Here is a 15,950-nt window from a genome sequence, read left to right on the forward strand (position 1 = left end):
CTCGTCGTCTTCATCATTATACATAATACATACTTCACTCGCGTAAGACATCGTTTATCATTGCAATCATCATCAACATCGTCACTGTCGTACTCTTTATGTGTACATATAGTTTACATAATGCGAGACACTACAAAATAACTATATACGTTTGTTGTAGCTGTAATAATTATCGTATATTTATATTTAAATATATATATTTATATATATAATTTATATGTATATATATTTATATATATAGATTTATTTATTTATATTTTTTTCTTCGATTTATCGTTCGATAAAGCAGTGTTGCCCATGTTTGTTTTCGGCTGCTAGGCACACCTGTACTTAAGTATTTCTTCCGCACAATCGTTGGAAACGAATGCATTGTACCCGGTCTTTTGTCAATAGGCAATGTGTATATTGAATACTTGTATGTTGAATTTGTCTTTATGTATGTGTGTGTGTGTGTGTGTGTGTGTGTGTGTGTGTGTGTATACGTGTGCGTATATAATATGTAGAATATATGATACATATACACTTTGTGTTTTCGGTCGGGGCAATGCGTAACCATGGTGACTCAAGTGTGTAGCTGAGAGATAGCAAACCTAATCGCAAATCGTACGTCATGCTTCAGGAAAACGTGTTAACGCGAATTTTTATGGAACGGCGACGAAGCGCGTTCCTTCCACCAAAATAAATCGCGGCTTGTCTCCTAGATTGTTGTCTCGCATGTACCATATCCAAAACTTGCTTCTCGCACTTGCAGGTCGCAGTTCCTAATAGTGACCTTGACACGGTTGCATTTTGTCAAAATTACATAAGCGTTCTATGTGGACATTAAACTGTTGTATGTACAATTGGAAATGCCGAGGTTACTAGATTTACTTGTTGTCAGTCTGAAATACATGTCAAAAGTTGCAATACTTTCCTTCGATTTAATAACTTGAAAATATTCGAGAACCATCATGGCAGTAAAATCAAAAATTTCTTTATAAAATTTTAATTAAAAGAATTCTTTCGTAATAAAAATCCATAAAATGCGACACACTGGAGAAACCGTAAGTTCATCAGCGGACGACAACGTGGCGGTTCTCGAAATATTGTCATCCTCTTACTCTAGTTATATTTTCGTCGAGTCACTGAGTAATCGAGTTACTCGCGGAACTCGACCATGTGAATATCGTTACTATATCGTATCAATAAATAGTGATTAATTAGACCTCTGCTACCGTTACTTTGTAAGGTTTTTTAATCTAGTAAACAGGTACCTACTTTACCTACGCGGTATCGTATACAGGGTCGCGGCTCGCGATTCGATACCGCGACGTTAGACGTCGCCTTTCACATTGCCCTGCCGATAATTTAAAAAAGAAACTTTCATGCTCTCTTTCTCTCTTTTTCTCTCTCACATATATTGTATTTTTCACATGACTAATTATATACAAATGCATCTTGTTTGTTTGTTCTGTGCCCACTGGGACATCAAAATGAAAGTTGTGTGTATATATTTATACATGTATATATAGAGCAACTTCGGCAATTTTTTATTGCTTGTATTTGGATGTTAGCTCGATTTATAAAAGAAAAGTGTCTACATGTAAAGTTCCGAAGTCACTCTAAATTGAGTCTCAATCTGCAAAATTCTTTTGGAATAATTAGTTAATTAGATTATTAATAACGCACAGTTAAATAATTATTTCTATTGATAAATAATTATATCGGTCTGGATGTCTTCCTGTTTTAGCGACTATTGTATACAATATTCTTGTCTCGCGTTATACAGAGTCTATCAGTCTTCATGGCGGAACCTATAATCGATGAGACCGCATATCTCGAAACGTTCGAAATAGCAAAAAATCGGAAATTTCTTGTGTATAGTTATGGCAAAATCTCCCTTAGTTGCATTACATAAGCAATACATTTATAATGCCTTAATCTTCCTTTTACATTTACAAGTATATCGAAGTATGATTGAGATATTAAATGAAGTGAGTAAATATATTAGACAATTTAGTGTGCATTACAAAATTTGTGGAAGAGATGAAATCAGCAAAATGTATTCCAATATATATATATATATAATTGTAATATCTGTTAAGTAATACTGAACTTTGATCTGTAACCTGCATTACAAAATTTGTGGAAGAGATGAAATCAGCAAAATGTATTCCAATATATATATATATATATAATTGTAATATCTGTTAAGTAATACTGAACTTTGATCTGTAACCTTTGTTTTACACGTTACGAAAACAATATTAACCAAATATTTCACAACAATGAGTTTAAATTCGTTGGATGATTATGGAGCGAGGGACTTACTTATTTATAGATTTTACGTATCTGAATAGAAAGACGATACCTAAAAGGTATATGAAACTAATGACATTTTCCTGAAATGCGACAGGAAGTCAGGAACTTTTCGGCGCATACACGTACGAGGACGACGTTTTTGTAATTTGCTTGCATAATTGAAAATGGATCAGATTAAAGAATTGAAATTGCGAAAGGATAAATCAAAAAATGAATACGCGGAAACGTGCCGTTTTTTTTCAAACGTCGTTTCGTATCTACACGTGTAATCCGATAAAAATGATTGGATATGCGAGAGTACAACATCAGCATGAGGATTTCGTAATCTCTACCGATCCACGTCATTTTGTAGAGATAATCGAAAGGAAGTGTTAGAATAATGGTACATACAAATACCTACAACTTTATCTAGTACATTATAAAAAATATTTATTGTATAATCAATTAAACAAACAGAAAGATCCATTTTGCGGTATATATAACATGTATCAATAAATATTACCGGACTAAACAATATTACTGTCTGTGAAAGTTATTCGTTCATTGACAAACATTACTTCTCCTTATATTTCTTCGTTTCTCTTTGTTCTACTTATCTGATAGCGTTTCTTTTTTTGCGGATAGCCTAGATAGAAAGATCGGACTTATGTACAATTTTTTTTTCTTTTTGCAAATGCCGCCGCTCTCTCGCTTATCGTGGACAATAATAAATAAAATTTTCATTGCGCGTTTCTCCCGTGGTGTACGCTTAATGGCGGATACCGTTCTTTATTTAGACGAAAATCCAATTAAAAATTCACGACTGCCACCTCCACTCATTGCGACTGACACATACCCGTTTACTTAACGCTATTTCTTTATTTTTTTTTTACGAATTAGATTTTAGATGTTACTCTTATCGAATACGGACTATCTTAGTGACATACTTCGTACGTACACACGGTTGCATTTATGTTCAGTTTTACGTTCTACTTTTGCATACACTCACGGTACGTGATTTAATTTACGTATATCTTGTAATTTAATGCGCATATATACGAGTAAAGATAAAATATATATTTTGCATTTTATTCCTCCCAGTTAATACTATGAATTTTTCCCTTCTCGCGTTATATATAATATACGTATATATTTTTAATCTATAAGTAATAGGTTCGCTATCCAATAGATACAAAAGTTCATTTTTCTTTAATTGCGTACGTATTCACGGCGATCGCTCACCACAAATGACTTTTACAGCACCGAAGTCCATCATATCTTTCGTTTAAACGTACTTTTTATTTAAACACATTTTATTGCACTATTCAACTTTTGTACATATTACAATCGAATGATGTTTGCAAATAATCTTCGATAGATATTTTTGATAGATCGGTACTGTATCTCGAATTTTAATTTTTATTAAATTTTATTTCTTGTATGCACATTACAATTGAAAAAATTTAATTATAAATATATTACAATTTCGAAAGATATTAAAATAATCCGCATAGCAAATCGTAAGAATCTCATCTCATAGTTTATTATCATTCTCTCTTTAGCAATTTGAAAAGAAAATTATTAGTTCGGTCTCTAAAAGTTGGATACATGAAATTTTCTTTTGGTCATAATATAGAACAATTGAAATCTTAGTCAAACGATAAGAAATTCTTCCTTACCAAATGGTAGAGAGCCGTGTGCTTTGCGTACCGCACACTCTTCTCTACCATTAAAATACTGTTATTTGATTAATATAATTAGAACTACGTGCAATATTCTCGTAGTAAAATATGTAAAAATCCATGTAATATCGTGTAAAGTTACATGTAATACGTCTACAAAAATCATTCATCAATAGTACAACTATATAGTTGTCGTACTTCAGAGGGCAAAAAAGACCGCAAATCTTGGTACAACTTGTGATAAAAAAAATTTTTTTAATAATAATTTCTATATATCCAAATTAGATAAAAACCGAATAACGGAACGAGAATGTAAACGGTGAATCCTTTGATGAAAGCATGAATGGCTAGGTAACACGAGAATTTGCAAAACGCGCGATAGCGAGCGAGCGCCGCGGATTTTCCGCTTCTCATAGTTCGTTGCTCCTCAAGGACAAAGAGTTTTACATAAATAAATTTCTCGAGAAGGAAAGGCTGGTCACACATTGCTCGATCGACGCACGAGCGCGAGCTGGACCATACGTTACGTATATCGATTACACGTTTTATATGTCACTCTCTTCGTCTCTTTATCCCATCTTCTCTCTTTTTTTTTTAGTGAAGAGATGGTAAGGAGCCGAATTCTGCAGCGAGTTAGAAGATTGACCACCTCTATAGGCATTTTCGATCGCTGTTCATTAATTACCACGCGGTTATTAATATCGTTTATTACGTATATTCGTTAATTATGGTGTATACAAGATATACACTAAATAATTATGTCGAATCTAAGTTTACAACACAGCACAAGAATTCACCGCGGCGGAATATATGGGCTTGCCTGGCTACAACGTGGCCGGGCTTTCCTGGATCTCCCGATACGGCATAATCGAATCAATTCATCGAACCAGATCAGACGATCGAGTTGACGATCGAGTGCTCTGATACCGCTTGCCACGCTTAACACGCTTGTTCCAATATAAATGTAACAAATTGGATTCTCACTGATCACACATTTCTCGCACATAGAGAGTGTTTTGTCATGTAAAAACTTAAATAAAAATATTATAATTCTCATATAAATAGTAATAAAAAATAATTTGTAAAAGAAAAGCACAATATATCACTCACAATCGGTTGAAAAAACTAGAATAAAAATTTGCTTAAATTCTCTTCAAACTATACAAATAAACTCTGATATGATGAATATAATTGTTTGGAATGATAATAAAAGTTATTGTACATACATGATAAAAAATTTTATTTAGTCACGTTAGCTCTAAGCCACTATTAAGGTGCCAAGCGGTTTCATGCCGAAAGCATCCTATTCCGAAAATACGCTATGTATTATAACACTTGGTAACTTGGCGTCATGTCGCGCGGAGCAAGAGCAAATTTTCGATAGCTACTAATGCAAATAAACTTTCGTTCCTTGAGTTATCTTCTTTTAATATTTAAATAAGAAAAAAGAAGAATTGCAACGCTATTACGAGTATAACTATTGCATTTGCTCTTTTTAAAAAAATTCTAAAGAAAATAATTTATTCGAGATCACGTTACATGTCCGACATTGTAAAAAAGATATATTACACTATGTACATTTATTTAATGTCAAATATCATTAGGTGTTATCAAATATCTAATGATACTTGATATTAAATATCTTAATATCAAATATCTGTTTTTCTTTCTTGAAATCATTTAAACTATTTCAAATACCAACTAAAAATTTCTTTATTCAAATAATAGATAATAATATAAAACGCATTTCTCAAATACATTTCTAAATTATTGAAAGTAATGTCGAAAACTTAGTAATTTGAACATCTTTTTTCAAGCGGACACGCTTTTCATCTAGGAAAGAACTGCTTATGTACATTATATATTCGTCATTTTGAGCAATATGCGTGATAGGAACAAATTTGTCCAACTATCGGTCAGTAAACGGATAAGCTACAGTTTTATGCACTATCAATATCACATAAAAATGTAAACACATTCCGTTGGCTTTCAAAGCTTACTGTTCTTATCAAATGCACGCTGATTCAACGAGAAACAAAGTAACATGACCGATAATTGCATATCATTAGCAATCTTTATAAGACTAACCTTGCGATGACGCTGATGAAGAAATGCCAAGTCCATTTGACTCTGCTCCGCCGAGGGGCGCTGTTTTATTTCTTTTTTTTTTCATATTCACTTTATCATTCAGCACTAGTCTGTCCCATTCACGGTCGCCTCTTCCGCATACAACATTTCAAAAACAATGCCATGACCTTTTATATTTATACATTCAAATTCACTGATCTTCCGTTTAGTTTTGCACACACTTGTATCACTGTTCTCAGGATAAGACGTAAACTTGATGATTTTTCTCTTCCACTTCCGCTCATTCCGTCCACCTGTTGTATCCCGCCGTAATCCTCTCTCGAATTTTATCAAAACACATTCTCAAAGATCACACTTGGCACGAATCATAAATATCCTCGTTAGAGCCACCGCGCGGCGGTATTAGAGAAAAAAATCTATCTAAACAAATCCTCTAAGGACACTAAACCGCTTACCTATCGCTAAATACAGACGCGATGGACATCTTCGTACAGCTATTCTACTAATCGCCCTACAATTCTACTTTACGATGTAAGAGAATAAATAATAAAATGCTCTTCTAAGATTTCGATACGACCTTTTCTTCTACCACACTCGCAGTCAGATTCGCGCATATCATTGTTTCTCGGCAAATTTAACTCTTAATACTCTATCATTCTGAATCACGTCTCCTACATGTTCTGCGTTTAGTACCAACCGGTCATCGGTCACTCGCTCCCATGATTTTACATTAAACTACATACCTCTTCATCCATATGTATATATATTTATATATATACATATGTATGTAAGTATGTATGTATGTATGTATGTATGTATATATATACGTTTATTTTTATATATATATACATATATAGGCTTTAGTATACAATAATCGATTAAACGTAATAGAGGTTAACGCGGTTCTGATTAGCATGTGATCCAGTTTCATTTACTCTTCTCGATCAATAATCCTTGATCCACCTTATTCACGCGCATTTCCGCAGATCCTCTTCTGCTGACTCGTTTGTGCGTCTTTGCTTCGTCTCTCTTGCTACTTTTCCTTTCGTCTTCCTTGTCACCTTTGTGTCTCTGAGTTTATCGTAAGTTTCCTTTTTATCGTCTATTCGTCATCGAGCGCTATTACGGGTCCTTCTACAACTTCCTCGCCTTAATCATTATCTGTTTCGTTTTTGGTACAAGCAACATGATTAACACGACAAAATAAGCGTCATTGCTTAGAGGGATCATTTGGAGGTCATCGATGAGGATTAGGGTTTGGGTGGGGAGGAGGTAGTGCTGGAAACAAGGTATTAACGACCCTGAGAGAGGTGGAAAGGAAGTTCCACTCCTCGGAGCTCTTTTAACCCTGCGGCGACGTCTGCGGCGAGATTTCAGTGTCGCCATCGCCCGAACCCGGCTCGCCTTTCGTTTTGTTCTCCTTCTTCCACTTCATCCGTCTGTTTTGAAACCAGATCTTTATCTGTCGTTCTGTCAGACATAGCGCGTGTGCGATTTCGATACGTCGCCGCCTAGTAAGATATCGATTGAAGTGAAATTCCTTCTCCAGCTCTAACGTTTGGTATCTCGTGTAGGTCTGCCGACCCCGTTTCCTTTCTGAAACAAAACAAATTAAAAATCTATTATTAATATAAATTGTTACGTGTTAGAAAATTATTATTATTATTGTTTTATATCTATATGCATAGATAAGATAAAAGATCGAAATAGCTATATTTATATCTTACAAGATACGTTTCGAATATCGCGCGCGCAAATAGTAATGCATTATAAAACGTTAAAGTATATCCTTTGACGAATGGCAGTTGCGCTTGCATAGACGAAGCACAGCCATAACGGACAAGACACGCGGAATACTTCGCCATCTTATCTTTAAGCTACAGGCGACCAGTTAACTAATACACTTAATAAATACCACAACCTGTGATCGGCTTAACTGACCGACAGAGGTTTCTGTAAACTTTAACGAAACGAAAATACCGTCGTGACTGAAAAAAAAAAAAAAAAACTCGGGATCGTAAATGCAGTTCCGCATATGATAGATACCTTAGCGATATTCGCGATATGATCTGCGGTCGGTGCGTGGTACACGAATCCCGAACAAGAATATTAATTATGGTTGCCAGGAGAGCGAGAGAGGCGGAAAAGACGAAGGAAGATACTAAGGAGACAGAGCGAGTTGACTCTGTGTGAGAAGTCTCGCAACTTTACAAGGTATAAACCTCAAAGGGTTTCGTTCGGTTAACCCGCCATACGAGTGTGAGAGAGCAAAACGAGAATACTTGAGAACGGTATAAGGGAGAGAAGAGGGAAGAAGAGGCGTAGGGATGAGAACTGGCAAGTAAGGAGGAGAGAGGTGAAGAAGAAGAAGAAGAAGAAGAAGAAGAAGAAGAAGAAAACTCCTTGGCGAGCATTCGAGGCAAACGCCGCCCGTCGCGCTGTCGGCCGATGAAGATGGATGGCGGTTCTGCTCCAGAGAGAGATGGAGAGATCGCGTAGGTTCCTGAACCATTCGACTAGACGAAGAGGACAAGATACGAAGGAAGAGAAAAAAACGTGCGTTAGAGAAAGAGAGGGACAGAAAGGAGAGGATAGAGAAAGTTGGGAACATGCCCTCTTATTCCCTCCCTTGGGCTACGCTCTCAAATTAACAACATACCAATCTCTAGCGCTCTCTTATAAGCTTTAACGATTTAGGCAACTTCCTTGGCTCTCTTTCTTTCCGTCGTTTTAAGAAGATCACCATTTACTATTTCACTAAAAATATATTTAAAATATTACAAAAGATTAATTATAAAAGAATATATCGATTGTCCCATAAATAGATGGACTATGATAAGTAGACGTAATAAAATTTTCATAAATGCTTAGTTGGTATCGCGTGCTACATGAGCAAAATATTATCATAATTGACTGTCAAGCGTACTGTCGACCGTTCTATGAAAGCTGCATCCTATTAATATTCATTCGTCACACGGTTAATGAAGATCATGTTCTAGATCTAAGGCTAAATCATCAAAGCGTCAGAGAAATACACGGAACATGTTCAAGTACACGAACACTCATCGTCAGAAAATTCTCTATTTATGAACTATTTATTTATATTTTATAGTATTTAATTTGTAAAAATAAGTAAATTGTGTTTGGAATCGAGATTTATGTATGATTAAAATTTAAACTTTAATAGTAGCAAAATTTTCACTATAGCTATCGTAATCATACATTATTTTTAAAATGCTAACAAAATTCCACAGACACAAATATATAAATTTTTTATACATTTAAAATTTACATATTTACCCAAAACACGTTTACACTTTAAATAAAGATAATCCTGAACTGACGCGACGTAATAATCAGGTTTGTTTCAAAAGGTCACTTCGTCCATAAATCCTCTCATGCCACTAGATGTTGCAGAGCAAAGAAATGAATTATTAAACGCTGCATTGAGACGAGTCTGTATTATTTATGAGCTAAAAACTTATAAGGTTTCCGAGCCGATCGATTTGATCATTGAAGACTAAAACCTCGATTAGGTGTATCCGGTTATGAGAATTAGACGGTCGATAGCAATGTGAGAGCTGAGTGGGGTTAATTAAAGGGACAGCAATATTTTATGTTCAGACGTATGTACCGATATGATTACATGTTTTTATAGAATAGTAGATGTAACATTGAAAGAGGATAGATTAAACCAATATCGCAAGATTGAAAAAAATATCCTTAACAAATCCTGAAAAAAATAAATACTGAAAAATATTAAACTCTAAACTTTAAATGTTAAAAATTAATTTTTTTTTTATTTGAACGATAAAAATTGGTTTTCATTTTAAGGGGAACAATGTTATCATATGTTTCTCATATACATATGATTTATTACAACATTACTGTGATATTTCTAAGATACTGCGTGACACATATATGCAAACACGTATACGCACGCATGGAAAGAAGTTCTGTGTAATAAGAAAGTCATATCCATGGCCTAAGTTTGCGCCGGACCGGCGCGGCGCGGCGTACCAACGCTGTTCGCGGACGGAGGTGACTTTAAACGCGGAGCAATAAATTAACGGCGTTGGGTTACGCAAGGATCAAATGTCCCCTGGAGTATGCCCGGGAGATTTATGGGTCTGCCTTCACTGGCGCAGCATGAAGGAACGAAACAGAACAGAACGTACACAACCGTGCGGCTTATTATAGGCTAGTTGCTCCGCATCTCCACTTCCCCTCCTGTCTGACTAGTCTTTCAGGCCCGCCGCAGGATACACGCAGGACTTTTCAGATTAACAGCTAGCCGGATGTTGTAACCCGCTAATAAGGTGCGGCCACCACTCGCTGCCCAATTAAGCTAAGCTTTACGTGGGCACTATGAGGCCTTGAAATGTTCTTCGATTAGATATCCTAGATGTACCATTAATTTTATCATTTGCTCGTGGTATCAGCTTTGAATTATATTTATATCGTTGACGGACATCAATATTAATGTGCGAAATTATTTCGATAAACCCTCAAATCCAACAAAGTTGATACTTAAAATCTTGTTACATGGCAATTTTTAACGATAAATACAAACAAATTTTTCTTTTCAGAAAAGGATATTAAGGATTTGAATATCCTCGAAAAGTATTCTTTGAAATAATTTCTATACAAAACTGATGCAGATAAATTAATAGTAGTACTATGAAATGACACGGTAGTATCGCAACGCTGTTATATTTTATATTCATTTTTAAATAGTTAATTTTTATTTAATATTGCATATATATTTTTGAATAAATTTTATGTAGGGGAGAGAGAAAAATAAGATGATGATTTTTCAATTTTTCCTACCTAATGTAAAGATGTTAAAATATTGAACTATTTTTTCAGATTTATTAAAACGTTGCTTATCATTTATAAAAATTGAACAAATAAATTAAAATTTTTTAAAATTTATATTTTTTTAAGTATTACATATCAATTTCGTCAATTTTGTCTCCATGTACGTATAAATTGGCTTTCAATAAAAAGTAAGATGACAAAGACGTAAGTTAAGAATGTACTTTTTTATAAATAAAAAGTATTATACTTAGTAATAAGTCTCTTTTATATTATTTTCATCTTATAATATTTTAATATAGAAAAAAAAATATAAGAAAAATGTAAAATTAAGAAATAGCTAAAAAATAACAACGTTCAAAGCGGATCTTAGTGCTCATATAATAATTTCATAGGTAATTTTATATATATATATATATATATATATATATATATATATATTTATATACTAATTCCTCAAATTGTGCACGATTTATTAGTCTTGAAACGCAGCTCGTAAATTGAATCAAAAAAGTAACATCACAGTATTAAATTGATTAGCATTGATTAGCTATTTTTTTATTTTAATTGTATTACTTTATGGTCTTATAAGTATGTTAATTGTTACAAATAAAAAAATGTTAATATAATATAAAGAAAGAAAATTAATAAGATTTTAAAACAAGTACTTATAGAACATAATCAAAAATTGATTTAAATTAAAGTAAAAAAAAATTATTAATTATTTAAACACTTAAAATAAAACGTTATAATTAAAAATAAAATTGTATATCTCGAGGATTCAGATATGTAATAAAAAATTTTGATGTACTTGTACTTAGAGAGTTTAGAACTCTGTTTATCTTTAACATGTATAACACATATTTTTTCACTTTATTTGATTTAATAATATAACTATTTTTTATTTAAAAAAAACAAGAAAATTAATAAATTGAATATAATGAAATTTATCTATACAGTCAATCAATATCAAAACACTTTTTGACGTTAACTTTTTGACGTTATACGTGCGTTTACAATGCATATTAACAAACTTATCTTATAACCTGCATGTACGAATACGTCATCTTGTTCACGCGTGACGTTCGTTATCTTACTCGCAGTTGTCGTATATTTATTTAATAAAAATGTTACAATGCAAAAAATAAAATATATTAGTACATTATTATATGTTTTAGCTGTATTATACGGTAATATCATAAAGAAAATAAAAATATTTATTACAATTATGTTATTCCTTATAAACTAATAACATTATAACTAAAACACATTTCTTATTATATTTTCTACTTTTCATGGACTGAAACACGGATTTAAACTAAACTGTAAGAAATTATTTATTATTAATATTTAAAGTCTCTAATGAGTTTAGCTTCAACGTGTTATTTGTTAATTCTTATTAGTTTAGAACAAATTAACAATTCGTCATTCTATTTCCTTTTACCTATTTAAATTTTGTCTTTTTTATGAGAAACTCTTCTAATTTTGCTATTTTAAAAATCAAACAATTTATCTCTCTTTCATTCTAATAACAATTCTTATAAAATGGATTAAGTCTTAAAATGTTAATATTTGATTTTATCGTGTCTTTCAATGTTTATTTAGTAATATCACGGTGAAATATAAACTATTTAAATGTTTTCAAATAACTCAACTAAGAATTGAATTTCGCAGAAGTTGTCAGTAAAAGGGAAAGATATTAAGCCTGTTAACATTCATGAAGAGAATTTAGAAAGCCCCAAGAAAACTAGAGTATCCGATAGGCGGTTTTTCCTTCTTACTTTCGCTTTCCTTTTTTTTATCTTCCGGACAGACGAGCAGACAGGCGAACAAGAAAATGGAGTCTAAAAGAGCCCCGAGGTAGAAGGTCGAGATAATGAGCAGCGAGAACGACTCGTCGCGACATATGCATCTTTACGGGTATCAGTTGGAGCATTAAAATTTACTTTTTCTTGCACCTGTTATTCTAGATATGAACAGTATGGCCGTAAAACTCAAGATTGAATCATGACAAACGGAAACTTACTTTATGCAAGAGTCTAAATCGATTATTGTCGCATGTAATGTAAATGAATAAGTCAAATCGTTTGCGACAAGATAGACACAATTTTGTCTCTCGAGCGTTAAATTTCGGCCAAATATCGAAGAGGAAATCAAACCACGACTTCCATATCGTTCACAATTGCCTCTATGGCGGAGCTCCAAAAGAAAGCGGTCCAGAATTTCTGTGGATTCATTCATCATCATCATGCGTCCCTTCTACCTCCTCTTACCGCCACTATTTCTCTCTTTCTTTCTTCCTCTAACACATGTTCACGTGCGACCATACATGCACGCACGCATATGTTCTCTCTTCGTTCACCTTTTTTAGCTCCTCCTTTCCTGCCCCTTTTGAACTCCATCGCTTTTCGAATATCTCACGAAGCCGCCATCATTATGGCCACCAATCTGTTGAGCGGCTAGTTGGATTATAATAAAATGCATATCGGATTTGGAATGCTGACTTTTCTGACTTGTTCTATCTGCTGATTCATTCCTCGAATAGCAACTACAAATTTTATACACATCTGACGCATCGAATACAATTTTAATTTAAAACGTTTTGTTAAATTGTATTACGTGGCTTTGAGCTTCTATTGTATTTTATACTAGTAATTTATGCGTAATATCTCATTTGATATTGAAACGTTCGCAATACTTCATTTTTAACCAATAGAGAAGTGTATAACAGAAAAAAGCAAAAAGTGCATTTTACAATATTAAAATTTGTTCGTTTAATTGAACTGCTTTCCTTTTTTGTCAATAACATATGTTTCATATTGCGACAATTTATTTACAGCGCGTATATGTTCTAAATTTCTCTTACACATTACATAAGGAATGTAATATATAAGCGTGCACGCACGCATGCAATAACGGAAGCTTTGTAACTGTATCACGCCATGTTTATTCGCCGATTGAGAATATATGAGATGGGGAAGGAGTCGAGATGTCATAAATCTTTTCACCCAGAGGGTCGCAATTATCTCATGCATTAAAAGCATCGATGGTCGGTCTCCTTTTCTCGGATCAACACTTAGGATCGGAATGCCGAATATTGAACGGTGTTGCAATACGGCAAGCACGTTGTGTTATCCAATATGAAAAAGATTATGTCGAGATTTTCGAATTTTATCAAATTAATGTATGGTAATATTTTTACTTGTCTTTCTAGATAAGAATTATTAAATTTCTTTTAACTGCGTTATAATAATAAATTTTTTTATACACAACGATTCTATTACAAAATTCTGATACATACGTATTCTAATAGAAAAACACGGAAAAATGGAGAATTCCCTATTGTGCCATGTATATTTATAACAGTGCGGATTAAACTCTTTAGTATTAATTAAAGAATATATGCGTATTTGCACATCTTTATTTCATAGCGCAACAAACATGCCGGAATTTCTTGCTTTATGTAACGCGTCCCACAAAAGATGCCAAGAAATCTCGGCAATTTCACTAAACAAATGTTTCAACGGCATCCATAAAATAGAATTATACATAATTCACGAAAGTCTAGTTGCAGCATATTTAATTCAAATTGCATAGCACAATGTAGAAAATGCAGAATGCATACAGCATAATAAAATGAGTTAGATAAAAGAAACTTTACGAAGACGTAAGAAATTTGTATGAATTTTAAAAAGAGAGAGTTAATAAAATATAAAAATACACAAATAAATGTAAAAGAGTTTTTAAAAGAAATCATAATATAATATGTTTCAAGTATAGGAATAAATTCAATTATAATTATCTTATTAAAACAATTAATTAATTAAATTTTTAAAAATAACGTTTATATTGATCTTAAAAGCTTTTTTTATTATTAAAATATTTCTCATTAATTTTCTTATTAAAATATTGCGGAGTAAGCAAACTTTTGCACGTTTTTATGCAAAAAAATGTTAAATTAAAAAAGAATTTTAAAATTTTTCTAACAAAATGGGCAAAATTAATTTTATGAAAGTAATAAGATGAGAGAATGAGATGAAACATTCTTAAACGTGCCGACATCTGTGAGCACATTCAGGGACTTGGGCCATTTTCTTCGTTTAACAGGCAGTAAACTACAAGCCCTGTCGTCGTCATAAGCGTAGTGTTTATCGGCCAATCCCGGAGCAGATACTTGGTATCTACTTCTGAAGTTAACCGAAAGATGGTACAAGAAATCATAACAAAAAAATGCATTATTATAGCTAACAAGACCAAACATTTTTTTCTTTTGATATTGTTTAATATGTACCAAAGTTGTTAAAATAATTTCAGATTTTTGTGTCCAAAAAAAGCTTATCAAAAAATCGCACAACTATTTATTTTCATTTTAATACTGTATTACAATTATTTGTATATTATAAAACAAAAGTATGTATTTAAAAAAGCATATTTTTATCTAAACAAACGTATAGAAATAAAAATAATATAGACACAATATAATAGAAACATTTTTAAATATAATATTAGATTTAATATTTGCAGTTAACGTTTTAATTAAAATGTGCTAATTTTCTTAACATAAAAGTAAAGCAGAGAAGTTATGATTTATGGAAAAGAAAAGATAAAAGGTTTTTTAATATTTGAACCTATTGACACATATCTTTAATTATTTTCTGCTGTTTTTGAAACGTAATTTCATAAACTGTTTTGCAAAAAAAAAGTTAAACATATTACTTATACTGTTCACTGAATCTCAAAGAAAATTACGGAGAGAAGCTGCTTTTAAAAGAAACGACAAGTGACTGACGTGTAAGAAAATTGAGGTGGTAAGAGTGGTTCGCTAGAATTTTTTTGTTTCGGGCAGATGCTATCTTGCAGAATTAGGTAATACAGAGGTACCGTTCTTTCATCAAGGGAGGGTCGAGTCAATAAAGAAAATGGAGAAGTGGAACATGGAACGGTTTGCTTAGCAGGATTCCATAACTTATTCAATTGTGTGCATCCAATATTTCTTTTACCTAAATGACGGTCAAACCTTATTGTTACTCCTTTACGGTTATGCCATTCGGTGACATAAATAGACGTATCATTTAAAAAGTG

General features: G+C 32.7%; 1 protein-coding gene across 6 annotated transcripts in view; it reads right to left on the reverse strand.

The window, feature by feature from the left end:
• Positions 1-2,713: 2,713 nt before the first annotated feature.
• Positions 2,714-15,950, reverse strand: part of LOC105192849 (homeotic protein antennapedia) — a 107,397-nt gene continuing 94,160 nt past the window's right edge. For all 6 annotated transcript variants that reach the window (XM_026134242.2, XM_026134241.2, XM_039453226.1 and 3 more), the window contains one exon: positions 2,714-7,646. In XM_026134242.2, the coding sequence (XP_025990027.1) occupies positions 7,393-7,646 (254 nt within the window). In that variant the 3' untranslated portion in view covers positions 2,714-7,392. The remainder of the gene's footprint in view (positions 7,647-15,950) is intronic.

The sequence above is a fragment of the Solenopsis invicta genome, chromosome 8 (genome assembly GCF_016802725.1).
Source record: "Solenopsis invicta isolate M01_SB chromosome 8, UNIL_Sinv_3.0, whole genome shotgun sequence".
Lineage (NCBI taxonomy): Eukaryota > Metazoa > Arthropoda > Insecta > Hymenoptera > Formicidae > Solenopsis > Solenopsis invicta.